Here is a 14,249-nt window from a genome sequence, read left to right on the forward strand (position 1 = left end):
CTGAGAGGAGACTTGATAGAGGTATACAAGATATATAAGATTATGAGAGACAGAGTGGACAGCCAGCATCTTTTCCCCAGGGTGACAATGGCCAATACTAGAGGTCACCCGTTTAATGTGCGCAGAGGAAAGTTCAGGGGAGATGTCAGAGGTAGTTTTGTTTTATTTTTACACAGAGAGCGGTGGTGCCTGGAATGCACTGCCGGGGGTGGTGGCAGGGGCTGATATAATAGGGTCATTTAACAGACTATTAGATAGGCACATGGACAAAAGAAAAATCGAGGGTTATGGGAGGTGACGTGGAGATGGGGATAGATTGAATGGGGATAAGGTTTACATAGGTTGGTACAACATCGTGGGCCGAAGGGCCCGTACTGTGCTGTACTGTTCTATGTAAATTGGTAAATTATTGTCACATGTACCGAGGTACAGTGAAAAATTTGTCTTGCATACTGTTCATACAGCTCAATTCATTACACAGTGCATTGAGGTAGTACAAGGTAAAACAATACAGAATGAAATGTTACAGTTACAGATAAAGTGCAGTGCAGGCAGGCAATAAGGTGCAAGGTCACAATGAGGTAGATTGTGAGGTCAAGAGTCCACCTTATCGTACTAAGGGACCGTTCAGTAGTCTTATATAAGTTTAATAATTCAATAGATGTGACAATTATAAACCAATACCAATTTCATTTGCCTTCCTAATTACCTGCTGACCACGCACGTCAACTTTCCACACTGCAAGATCCCTCTCCACACAAACATTTACCCCGCTTCCACCTTTCCAAAACTACATTCTTCTATCATTCCATTTTAATTACCCAACCATCTCACATGGACAGCTCAGGAAGGGAGCTTCAACTTGCACTAACCTTGTTAAGTCATTTCTGCTTATTGTATCGTCTAAGTTGCGTATAATTTACGTTAATTTAAGTGTATGTAGTTTACGTTTGTCTAGCTTGTAATGTACTGTGCTGCAAAAGGCTAATTGTTATGGTATTTATACCATGGATACATATGCCCCTGGCAATAAACTTGAACTTGAAGGCTCGCCTGCCCTCCTTCACAACCTATAAAACCTACTGCACATTTCGTAGAAGCAGCCAGGGTCTGAGGCTAATTTTTTTACCCTGCAGTTGGCTCCCACTAAAGCAGGACATTCGGTCAATGTCACAGCCTCTCTGGGAGCTTGATCGGATAAAATGAACATTGTGTTTATTTCAAACGGCTGTAAAAGGGCATGACAAGGTGGTGGAAGGCATTGCAGGAGGAGGATCTTCCCCCCCCCCCGCCAGGAAGGTCAGAAAATATCACTCAGCCGCTCTGTTCCACCATTCACATTCTGCCTTCCCCCCCACCCCATCTCCTTTGGTTAGAAGAAATTCATCCATGCCCTGACAATAACAAGTGCCCCAAACTTTCACCACTCTCTGTGGAAATTAAAAATTGTTTCCTAACTTTACTTGTAAAAGCCTGGCTCTCATTATTAGACAAAGCCCCAAAGCAGCTGCAAGAGACTCCAGCCTTCCCTAACAGTTCCCTGTGATACTTCAACTAAAGGACCCTTTAATTAACAACATACTGCTGTTCCTTTCACATTGCAGGGAAAACACGCTCCAAAATATTAGGAAAGTTGATGAGATATGGTTGGGAGGGTTGGTGGGGGGTGGAGGCGGGGAGGAAATGCCAGAGCTCATTCTTGGAAATGAGTGTGGGAGTTTAGTAATTAAAGTTACTGCATCACTGTGCAGAACTTCTTGACCTGGAGACGAGCTGAAATTCCAAAGGAGTTAGGGCACTTAAATTCGTCAAAATAATGAGAGCTGGAATAAAAATCTAGAATCATTAACAATGACCATGAAACCACTGGATCACTAAAACCCATCCATCAGGAGATGAAATCTGCCATCCTAGCACACTCTGGTCTATATGCAACTCTAGACCCATGGTTAGGTGGGTTGACTCTTAACTACCTTCTGAATGGGTCAATTAGACATTTAATTCAGAGGCAATTATGGATAGGCAATAAATGCTGGGCTAGCCAGTGATGTGTACGTGAGCAATCAAACAGTTATACCCCTAGTTACTGCATTTGTTTTACAATTTACACTCCCCAACCACCCCTTCCCCTCCCGGGGGCCTGGTGACACACTCCCCAACCACTGACCAGGGCCCCAATTACACACTCACCAACTGGGGCCCTAGTTACACACTCCCCAGGGCCCTGGTTCCCACACTCCCTAACTAAATAGTAGGGCACTGAGGAGTGCGGAGGAACAAAGGGATCTGGGAGTTCAGATACATAATTCCCTGAAAGTGGCGTCACAGGTAGACAGGGTTGTAAAGAAGGCGTTTGGCATCCTGGCATTCATAAATCAAAGTATTGAGTATAGGAGTTGGGATGTTATGGTGAGGTTGTATAAGACATTGGTGAGGCCAAATTTGGAGTATTGTGTGCAGTTCTGGTCACCTAACTATAGGAAGGATATCAGTAAGATTGAAAGAGTGCAGAGGAGATTTACTAGAATGTTGCTGGGTCTTCAGGAGTTGAGCTACAGGGAAAGATTGAACAGGTTAGGGCTTTATTCCTTGGAGTGTAGAAGAATGAGGGGAGATTTGATAGAGGTTTACAAAATTATGAGGGGTATAGACAGACTAAATGCGAGTAGGCTCTTTCCACCTAGATCAGGAGAGAGAAATATGAGAGGACATGGCTTTAGGGTGAAAGGGGAAAGGTTTGGGGGAACATTAGGGGGAACTTCTTCACTCAAGAGTGGTGGGAGTGTGGAACACGAGCTGCCATCTGACATGGTAAATGCGAGCTCACTCTTAAGTTTTAAGAATAAATTGGATAGATACATGGACGGGAGAGGTCTGGAGGGTTATGGACTGAGTGCAGGTAAATGGGACTAGCGGAATAAAGTTTTGGCACAGACTAGAAGGGCCGAATGGCCTGTTTTCTGTGCTGTAGTGTTCTATGGTTCTAACCACTCACTGGGGCCCCGGTTCGCACATTGCCCTGTTGATCATGCTCCTTTGAAACTTAGCAGGTTCACTGCAATGTTACCGTGTAAGATCTTTTTAAAAAAGTGCATTAAAACTGGTGTCAGAGTGTTCACAAAATACTATCCAATGACTCAGAAAACCTGCTGGTGTGGCAAAGTCTTGAAAGTGCCAGATTAACAGAATTGTCACAAGAAACTGTGCAGAAACCTAACTACTGAAGTCCCATATCCATTTCTTTTCAAGACAAAGTATGGTGACTTAGCGTAGCGGTTAGCGTCAGTGCCAGTGATCCGGGTTCAATTCCCGCCGCTGTCTGCAAGGAGTTTGTACGTTCTCGCAGTGCCTGCGTGGGTTTCCTCCGGGTGCTCCGGTTTCCTCCCACATTCCAAATACGTACGGGTTAGGAAGTTGTGGGTGTGCTATGTTGGCGCCGGAAGCGTAGCGACACTTGCGGGCTGACCCCAGCACATTCACAGTAACGCAAAAAAAAAGCATTTCACTGTGTTTTGATGTACATGTGACTAATAAATAAATATCTCAAATATTTTCTATCTCATCTCTTCTCTGGCCTCTTCACTGACACTCACCTGAGAGGCCTCCTGGGGATTTGTGTCCATGATCACATACTTCCTCTTGCGTTTATCCCTGCGAATGTAGCTGAAGCAGCACTCCACTGTAGGGAGAAGCCGGCCTCTGCTCTGCCGAGAAAGGCAACACTCAGAATTATTTTCCTGGAACAAAGAAGACCATGTTACGGGGCACCTCGAATGGCTGGAGAGGAACACAGCACGCACCTCGTAGAAGCAGACTGCTGTGCTCGTGGCTGGGGAGATACTAAACACTGATAACTGGCAGCAATCTATCACTTCCCCCCCACCCCATGGACCACCTTAAACTTCTCCATCTCAGCCTGGAAACACTGTGAATGAAGGTGGATCAGAGTTCTGCTGTTGATCAGCCACAGGCCTCCTTTCCTTGGATTACCTGGCAGGAGGAGTTAGCCAACGAGTCATACATCATGGAAATAGGCCCTTCGGCCCAACTTGTCCATGCTGACCAAGATGCCCATCTAAGCTAGTCCCATTTGCCTGCGTTTGGCCCATATCCTTCTAAACCTTCCTGTCCGTACCTGTCCAATTGTCTTTAAATGTGGTTATGTACCTGCTTCAACCAATTCCTCTGGCACCTTATTCTATATACCCATCAGCCTCTGGGTGAAATCTTTTCCCCCTCACCCTTTAAACCTATACCCTCTAGTTTTTGATTCCCTTTCCCTGGGAAGGAGACTGTGTGCACTCACCCTATCTGTGCCTCTTTAACGGAACATGAGAAACGAACTCTGCAACCTCAGGTTACTTGCTTGCTCTGTGTGTATCAGTACTGGCCATCTCTGCCAGGTCATCCACCTCTGATAAAGCCTCAGTTTTTCTTTCTCCATTGGCACTGTTTATTTCTTCCATCACAATCCTGTACGTTAGCACATTTTTACACGTCTATTTAACACCCTCTAACTACCCCCATTACCTCATTTGACCACAGGACAATTTATCCCCACAACACCCCTGGCCTCACCTTATCACATATCCTACCCATCCCTCTCCCCATCTTCTCTAGCACTTAAAAACCTGCTTCTCTCTCTTTTCTGACAAAAGGTCTCAGATCTGAAATTTCAACTCTATCCCTGCTTCCACAGATGCTGCCTGACCTGCTGAGTTCCTCCAGCATTCCCGCTTTATTTGCCCCCTATACCTTCCAGTGTCCGAGCTATGGTGGAGGAAGGGGTGTGTGACAGTAGACTCTGCCAACTTGAAGCCCCCAACTCTTCCCAGTGTTGACTCTGTGTCTAGGTCAAGCCTAGTGGGAGGATAGCAGTGGAGTCGAGTCACACAGCATGGAAACAGGCCCTTCGGCCCAACTCGTCCATGCCGACTGTGTTGCCCTGTGAGCTGATCCCATCTGCTCCCAAGCCCTCTAAACCGCAGTAAGGATCATCCCCAAGTTTAAGAGGAGAGGTGGGAACATTAACAAGAGTGCCTTGCTCCCTGCCACAACATGACCATCACGCAGGATGCATTTTACGTAAAGGTTCCCCATCAGCTATAGACCGGTCGTCAAGAAGGGGAGCTTGACTGAGGTCCCAGATGGTTCGACGTGAGGGGATGGGGTGGGGGGGGGGGGGGGGGGGGGGGGGGGGGGGGGGTGATGGGAGGGAACCAAGGCCCTTCAGCAACACCATCTCTACAGCAAGGAATGTAGAACTATCCCACTGCAGGGTCAATGCAAGCACTGCAGGGTCAATGCAAGCACTGCAGGGTCAATGCAAGCACTGCAGGGTTTAGCTTTTATGAGGCAGCACAGCAGGGTTTAGCTTTTATGAGGCACGTTACTGTAGTTGGACACACAAGGGGGTGGGTGTGTGAGTGAAGAGTTTCCATTCTCCCCAGTGTGCTATAGAAGAGGTAAAACAAGTGACAGTTAGTGGTCCCTCACACCCTGATGAACACGTGAATAGATAACGTTTGCCTTCTTTAGAGCTGATGCTGCTGTGAGACGGCAAGAGTGGATAGTTCCCGAGTACTTAATGCTGAGTGCGATTCTGCTGTCTGCCACGGCTCCTAGAGGAACTCAAAGCATGACAGACGCAAGCACTTGCCAATTTGTGGCTGCGGGTTACCAGACTTACACACGTCCCTTAACACACACCGAGTGGCACTAGCTGAACGGTGCGCCGCGTCTGTTGCAAGACGAGTGGACAAGTCCCAGTGCCGTTCACTGAACCATGGTGACAAATGGGAAAAGGCTAACGTGAATCTGAGGTGTTACTTCTAGCAGCATGCAGTGAGAGACCATCCGATATTCAGCCCAGAGAGAGAGAAGACAGACACAACAGACAAAGCCCTTGTGTTGAGCGCAGTTATTAACAAGAGACCCTTGCCATCAGGATCAAGTGGATCTGGAGTCTCAATGGACGCTTGATAAGTGCTACAGGAAAGCTTAGATTAAGAGCTCACGAGACTGCGGGTAACATATTTGCACATATTTCCTCACAACAGAGGATGATGACATTTTGGCTCATCGAATCTCTGCTGGCTCAGAGCAATCCATTATTTTCCCTGTAACCTATTGACCCCATATGCCAATCAACTGCTCCTGGATTTAATTCACCCACCTACACACCAGGGTAAGTTAACAGCCGCCAACTAACCTACCAACCCATGCATCTTTGGGATGTGGGAGGAAGCCGGAACACCTGGTGGAAACCCTCATGGCAAACTCCACATCCCAAAGACAAACTGGTTGGTTAATTGGCCACTGTAAACAATCCCCTTGTGAGAGCTCAGTGGCAAATGAATCAAAGGAGAATTGATGGGGGAGAATAAACTGCAGGATACGGGGTAATACTCAGATAGGCAAGTCCTCTGCTGGGAGCCGACATGGTCCCAATGGGCTGAATGGCCTCCACCTCTGTAATAATTAATGCATTCTGATGATACAAAGCTGGGGAGGAAAGGAAACTGTGAGATGGATGCAGTGTCTACAAATATATAAATAAGTGAGGAGACAAAGTAGGGATTGGAGTATGATGTGGGGTTGGAGACACAAGCGACTGCAGATGTTGGAATCTGGAGTAAAAAACAAAATGCTGGAGGAACCCAGTGGGTCAGGCAACATCTGAGCAGGAAAATGGACCGTCAATATTTTGGGTCGAGACCCTTTAGCTGGACTGGAAGAGCAGCCAGTATAAGGGGTGAGGGGGAGACGTGGGGCAAGAGCTGGCAGGTGATAGGCGGATCCAGGTGAGGAGGGGTGATAGGCAGATGGAGGACGGGAGAGTGGGAACAGTGACTGAGGCCGGGAGGTGAGAGGTGGAGGTAGCAAAGGGCTGCAGATGGTGAAGTCTGAAAAGGAGGGCAAGGTGGAGCATGGAGCCAAATAACAGAGGTGGGGGGTGGGGGGGGGGGGAAGAAACACCCAGTGGGAGGAGTGTGTGGGTGGTGGGCAAATGGAGTGGGTGGATGAGGGGTGATTTGGAAAGAAGGGCATGATTGAGGGTGCCTAGGTAGAAGGTTACCTGAAATTGGAGGATTCAATATGCATGTTGTCGGGTTGTAGACAACCCAGGTAGAATATTCACCACCCTCTGCAAAAAGAAATTTCTACACACCTCCATTTTACATGACGAGCCCCTTATCATTATAAAGGGACGACAAATTTTAATGTTACGAGCTGCAGTTTGGACTATGTTGCCTAGAAGCAAGTTCAGAAGAAAGTTTCTAGAAGGTGGAGAAATAGATGTAAATCAAAACAGAATCAAAAGGCTTTGGGGAAGAATAGAAGGACATGGGACCAGTTGAAGAGCTCCTCAAAGAGGTCTTCCTTTCATGCACATCTCTAAAGCAGGATCCTGATGGCGACCTGGTCTCTGGGAATGGAGACTACCCCTGGTGGGTAGCCTGGCACGACTTACCTCCCAGAACTCCTCGGCAGTGTGGATGGCAGTCAGGGTGCTGAGCTCCAGCCTCTCCAGGATGTCGGCATTCATCAGGTCCACCTCCAGCAGCTCGTCCTCCGTCACCCTCAGGAATATCCAGCTGTTTTCCAGGTCAGGATCCTCTTCCACCACACGGCCCACGATGAAAGGTTGACAGACGTCTGTGGCAGGGAAAGAGTGCAGCTTTTCTATAGCAGTTAACTTCAAGATATGGAACACAATTTTATATATTTTGCTTCTAAAAAAAAAGCTGTTTTAATAGAAAACATGGGAGTTGACGTAGGCAGCAAGCTTCCAGATACGTCATAGAGCACGGAAATAGACCCTTCAGCCCAAGTGGTCCATGCCGACCAAGATTCCCACCTAAGCTAGTCCCATATCCCTCTAAACCTTTCCTATCCATGTACCTGTCCAAGTACCTTTGAAATGTTGTTAATGTACCTACCTCAACCACTTCCTCTGGCAGCTCGTTCCATATACAGGCCACCACCGGGGTAAAAAAGTTGCCCCTCAGGTTCCTATTAAATCTCTCCCCTCTCACTTTAAACCTATGCCCTCTAGTTCTTGATTCCCCAACCCTGGAAAAAAGACTGTGCGATTGTGACACTAATTAACAACGTTTGAAAGACACTTGGACAGGTACATGGATAGGAAAGGTTTAGAGGGATATGGGTCAAATGCAGGCAAATGGTATTAGCTCACAATTAGCCCTGGCTGGCATGGACGAGTTGGGCTGAAGGACCTGTTTCTGTGCTGTTTAGCTCTACGACTCCATGAATCCCAGCATGAGGAGAGACTGTTTTCCTTGGAGCAGAGGAAGCTGAGGGGAGTACAAAATTATGAGAGGCATAGACAGGGAACACTTCCCCATGGCAGAGGTGTGTATAATGAGAGGGTGTAGGTGGTGAAGGGGATGGAGGGGGAGGGGGGGGGGTTAGGAGGTTTAGAAAAGAAATAGAACCACAGAACACTACAGCACAGGAAAACAGGCCATTCGGCCCTTCTAGTCTGTGCCAAAACTTTATTCCATTAGTCCTATTCACCTGCACCCAGTCCGTAACCCTCCAGACCTCTCCCATCCATGTATCCATCCAATTTATTCTTAAAACTTAAGAGTGAGCCTGCATTTACCATGTCAGATGACAGTCCGTTCCACACTCCCACCACTCTGAGTGAAGTTCCCCCTAATGTTCCCCCTAATCTTTTCCCCTTTCACCCTAAAGCCATGTCCTCTCGTACTTCTCTCTCCTAATCCAGGTGGAAAGAGCCTACTCACATTTACTGTCTATATAATTTTGTATCAAATCTCCCCTCATTCTTCTACGCTCCAAGGAATTAAGTCCTAACCTGTTCAATCTTTCCCTGTAACTCAACTCCTGAAGACCCGGCAACATTCTAGTAAATCTTCTCTGCACTACATAGAAACATAGAAAAACTACAGCACAATTCAGGCCCTTCAGCCCACAAAGCTGTGTCAAACATGTCCCTACCCTAGAAATTACTAGGCTTACCCATAGCCCTCTAATTTTCTCAGCTCCATGTACCTATCCAACAGACTCTTAAAAGACCCTATTGTATCCGCCTCCACCACTGTGGCTGGCAGCCCATTCCACGCACTCACCACTCTGAGTAAAAAAGAATTTATCCCTGATATCTCCTCTGTACCTACTCCCCAGCACCTTAAACCTATGTCCTCTTGTGGCCACCATTTCAGCCCTGGGGAAAAGCCTCTGACTATCTACCGATCAATACTTCTCATCTTATATACCTCTATCAGGTCCCCCCTCATCCTCCGTCGCTCCAAGGAGAGAAGGCTGAAATTCCCTCAACCTGCCTTCATAAGGCATGCTCCGCATTCCAGGCAGCATCCTAGTAAATCTCCTCTGCACCCTTTCTAGGGCTTCCACATCCTTCCTGTAGTGAGGCGACCAGAACTGAGCACAGTACTCCAAGTGGAGTCTGACCAGGGACCTATATAGCTGCAACAATACCTCATGGCTCCTAAATTCAATTCCCTGATTGATGAAGGACAATACACCATATGCCTTCTTAACCACAGAGTCAACCTGCGCAGCCGCTTTGAGTGTCCTATGGACTCGGACCCCAAGATCCCTCTGATCCTCCACACTGCCAAGAGTCCTACCATTAATACTATATTCTGCCATCATATTTGACCTACCAAAATGAACCACTTCACACTTATCTGGGTTGAACTGCATCTGCCACTTCTTAGCCCAACTTTGCATCCTATCTCCCTCTGTAACCTCTGACAGCCCTCCAAACTATCCACAACACCCCCAACCTTTCAATCTTACTGATATCCTTCCTATAGTTAGGTGACCAGAACTGCACACAATTTTTTCCCTTTCAGTTGGTGGTTGGAATCTAGAATGCGTTGCCTGAGTGGATGGTGGGTCCAAGTATCTGGATGAGCACTTGAATTGCATAGCAAGCTATGGACCAAGTTCTGGTAAATGAGATTCATGTAGATGGCTACTTGAAGGTTAGCATGGACATGATGGGTTGAAGGGCCTGTTTCTGTGCTCCATGACTTCATGTCTGCTGGGGAATTTAAAATTCAACCAAGTAGATCTGGCGTAAGGAGCTAGCATCATTAAATGGTGATCAAGAGCCTACCAGACAGTCATAGATCCGGTTCAATAATGTTACTCAGGGGAGAAAGGCAGTCATCCTTACCCAGTGTGACCCATGTGTGACTATGGAGTGAAGGAAGCTGAGAGGGGACCTCTTGGAGGTGTACCAAGTTATGAGAGGCATGGACAGTACATAGTAGGAAACATCCCCAAGGCAGAGGTATTGATATATTATTGTCACTTGTACCGAGGTACAGTGAAAAACTTGTCTTGCATACTGATCGTACAGGTCAATTCATTACGCAGTGCAGTTACATTGAGTTAGTATAGAGTGCGTTGATGTAGTACAGGTAAAAACAATAACAGTACAGAGTAAAGTGTTACAGCTACAGAGAAAATGCAGTGCAATAAGGTGCAAGGTCAGAACAAGGTAGATCGGAGGTCATGGTCCATCTCATTGTATAAGGGAACCATTCAATAGTTTTATCACAGTGGGGTAGAAGCCGTCCTTAAGTCTGGTGGTACGTGCCCTCAGGCTCCTGTATCTTCTACCCATATACACACACTGTAACACCTGGTGTATATAACCAGAGGGCATGTGGCAGATCCTTTAATGCCTCAATTGAGGGGTAATTGAGGATAGATTGATGGTGGCTCTGCAGCCATGTCAAGATCCTGTTATCAGATAATTTAGTTGATCGTGAACTTCATCTACTCTTTGAAATAGCAGCTGGCACCTTCGTAGATAGGGTGGGGGCCCCAGAGAGGTATCTGGGGTTGGGTTGAGAGTAAGGGAGAGGGTTGGGGAGTGGGGGGAAAACCAGATAGAGGGACCATGGGAAAGATATGCACACATCAGCCCACGTTTGGCAGCTAAGGAATGGTTTTAAAATCAGACCTTACACCTTGTGCAAAAATTGGGCTCTGGGATTCAGATCTAAACTGACTCGAGGGGCTGGGTTATAGAGCGAGGTTGGGCAGGCTACGAATTTATTCCTTGGAGTGTAGAAGACTGAATGGTGACCTTATAGAGGTGTACAAAATCATGAAGAGCATAGATAGGGTGATCACACGGTTTTTCAGTCTTTTTCCCAGGGAAAGGGAGCTAATAATTAGAGGGTATAGGTTTGTGAAAGGAGAAAGATTTAAAAGAGGGGCAACCTCTTCACCCAGAGGGCGGTGTGTATATGGAACGAGCTGCCAGAGGAAGTGGTTGAGGCAGGTACAATAACAACATCTGAAAGACATTTGGACAGGTACATGGATAGGAAAGGTTTAGAGGGATATGGGCCAAACCTGGGCAAATAGGACAAGTTTAGATGAGCATCTTGGTCAGCATGGACGAGTTGGGTCAAAAAGGGCCTGTTTCCATGCTGTATTACTCTATGATGAAATGCTAGTATACAGGTACAGAAAGTATTTAGGAATGGTAATGAAGTATTATCATTTATTGGAAGGGGGATTGAATAGAATCATAGTTTTAGAGTCATAGAACTATTCAGCACTTAAGAGGCCCTAGGGCCCAACTCATCTGGGCTGACCAAGTTGCCTGCATTTGGCCAGGAATACAAAAGTAGGGGGTTATGTCTCAGTTATATGGGGCATTTGTGAGAGCACAACTGGAGCACTAGTCTCCCGATTAAAGGATGGATATTAATGTATTGGAAACTCAATGGGTTTACCAGGCTGATACCAGGAATGGGCAGGTCATCTTATGAGGAAAGGTTGGTCAGGCTGAGCTTGTATCTGTGGGAGTGTAGAAGAGTGAGAGGGGACTCCAACGAGAAACAAGTTCCTGTGGGGTCTTGAGAGGGTGGTTGTGGAGAGGAGGTTTCCTTCTGTGGGAGAATCTAGAACTAGGATCAATTTTTAAAAAAATAAGAGATCACCCAATTAAGAGATGAGGCAAAATCTTTCTCAGAGGAGTTGAGAAAACAAGCTGCTGGTGGAACTCAGAGGGTCAGGCAGCATCTGAGAAGGCATAGGGACTATCCCTCCAGCAGCTCTTTTTTTGCTCTTTCTAGATGGTCAGGAGCATTTGCAACTCTTCCTCAAAGGACAGTGAATATTTTTAAGGTAGATGCAAGATGGATACTTGATAGCAAGGGGGTAGGGTGGGGAGTGGTGAAAGATTAAAAGGATAGGTGGGAACATGGAGTTGAGTTTACAGTCAGATCAGATGTGATCTTATTAAATCTTATTGAGAATAACAGTCAGGAAGTCACATTGCAGCTGTATAAAACTTTGGTTGGACCACATCTGGAGTATTGTGCGCAGTTCTGGTTGCCCCATTACAGGAAAGACGTGGAGGCTTTTGAAAGGGTACAGAAGAGGTTCACCAGGATGCTGCCTGGATTAGAGAGTATGAGCTACAAGGAAAGGTTGGACAAACTTGGGTTGTTTTCTCTGGAGTGTCAGAGGGCAAGGGGAGACCTGATAGAAGTTTATAAAATTCTGAGAGGCAGAGATAGGGCAGACAGTCGGAATCTTTTCCAAGGGTAGATCTGTCAAATACTAGAAGACATGCATTTAAGGTGAGAGGGGGAAAGTTTAAAAGAGGTGTGCTGGGCAATTTTGTTTTAAAATTAGAGCGGTGGGTGACTGGAACAGGCTGCCAGGGGTGGTTGTGGAAGCACATACGATAGTGGTTTTTAAAGAGGTTTCTAGGTAGACACATGGATATGCAGGGAATGGAGGGATGTGGATCACATACAGGCAGACATTTAATTCAGCATTGTGTTCGGCATGGACATCATGCGCTGAAGGGCCTGTTCCTGCCCTGTTCCATGTTGTGTGCTCTATGTAACTGAGTAGAATTGAAGGGTCAAGTGGCCTCCTTCTGCTCCTAATTTATATGCTTGGATGTATGACCACACACTGTCCATACCTCTCACAGGCTCCTCTTCTCTTTTTTCCACTATCGTCACAGATTCATCAGCGCAAGCCCCATCCTCGGGGGCGAGGTAGCTGGAGGGGGTGCACTCCCCCTGGTCGTCCTGGAGAGTGGTGGTGAGGGTTGCCTCCTCCCCCTTGCCAGGGTCAGCCGAATCCTCAGAGACGTCCCCCAAGCTGCCGCTGCCCATGAGGATGCTGGCGGAGGTGTCGGCTTCGTCCTTGGCAGAGCTGCTGACTGCCGGCTCTCGCCTCACCTCCTCGTCGGGGCTATTGAGGTAGTGCTGGTAACGCAGCCAGTCATCACCGATCTGTCCCCGCAGCTCATCCATTCTCTTAATGTCTTCCTGATGCTGCAAGACCATGTCTACAGAGAGGAAGCACCCAAATGAGAAAGGGACACGAGGAACTTTCATTAACAAAGATTGGTTCAAACTCACTCCTCCACACCTCTCACCCTCCCAATCCGAGGCAAAATTATCATGTTCTACATCTCTACTCCCCTCATAGTCACGAAGAAGGTGCACCAGTGCCTCTACTTTCTTAGAAGGTTAAGGAGGTCTAGCACGTCACCAATCACTCAAACAAATGGCATGGTAATGGCAACGTAGAGGGCAGCACAGTAGTGTTATTGGTATTGGTTAATTATTGTCACTTGTACCGAGGTACAGTGAAAAACTTGTCTTGCATACCGATCATACAGGTCAATTCATTACAATTCATTGTATCGGTTAGCGTGACGCTATTACAGCGCCAGGGACCTGGGTTCAATTCCAGTCGCTGTCTTTAAAAAGTTTGTACGTTCTCCCAGTGCCTGTGTGGGTTTCCACCGGGTGCTCCGGTTTCCTCCCACATTCTAAAGACGTAGGGGTTAGGAAGTTGTGGGCATGCTATGTTGGCGCCCGAAGCGTGGCGACACTTGCGGGCTGACCCCAGTATACAAAAAGACGCATTTCACTGTGTGTTTCGATGTACATGTGACTAATAAATAAATAAATAAATAAATTTCTACAGATGCACTGTTGAAAGTATTCTGACCGGTTGCATGATGGCGTGGTATGGAAATGGCAATGCACAGGAACACAAGAGGCTGCAGAGAGCAGTGGACACAGCCCGGTCCATCACGGGCACAGCCCTCCCCACCATTGACAGCATCTGCAGGAGGCGCTGCCTCAAGAAGGCGGCATCTATCATCAAGGATCCCACCATCCGGGGACTTCCCGACTAGTGAGAGCTGCAGAGCAAGGGAATGAAACAAATTATTT

At 47.0% G+C, this 14,249-nt stretch overlaps 1 protein-coding gene across 9 annotated transcripts in view; it reads right to left on the reverse strand.

Moving 5' to 3' along the window:
* Window positions 1-14,249, reverse strand: part of stk11ip (serine/threonine kinase 11 interacting protein) — a 154,944-nt gene that overhangs the window by 55,382 nt on the left and 85,313 nt on the right. For 7 of the 9 annotated variants that reach the window (XM_052014107.1, XM_052014144.1, XM_052014093.1 and 4 more), the window contains exons 14-16: window positions 12,980-13,351; window positions 7,475-7,659; window positions 3,594-3,737 (exon numbers count right to left, since the gene is read on the reverse strand). In XM_052014107.1, the coding sequence (XP_051870067.1) occupies window positions 3,594-3,737; window positions 7,475-7,659; window positions 12,980-13,351 (701 nt within the window). The remainder of the gene's footprint in view (window positions 1-3,593; window positions 3,738-7,474; window positions 7,660-12,979; window positions 13,352-14,249) is intronic. The other 2 variants (XM_052014097.1, XM_052014085.1) reach the window with 1 other exon arrangement.

This window comes from Pristis pectinata, chromosome 1 (assembly GCF_009764475.1).
Source record: "Pristis pectinata isolate sPriPec2 chromosome 1, sPriPec2.1.pri, whole genome shotgun sequence".
NCBI lineage: Eukaryota > Metazoa > Chordata > Chondrichthyes > Rhinopristiformes > Pristidae > Pristis > Pristis pectinata.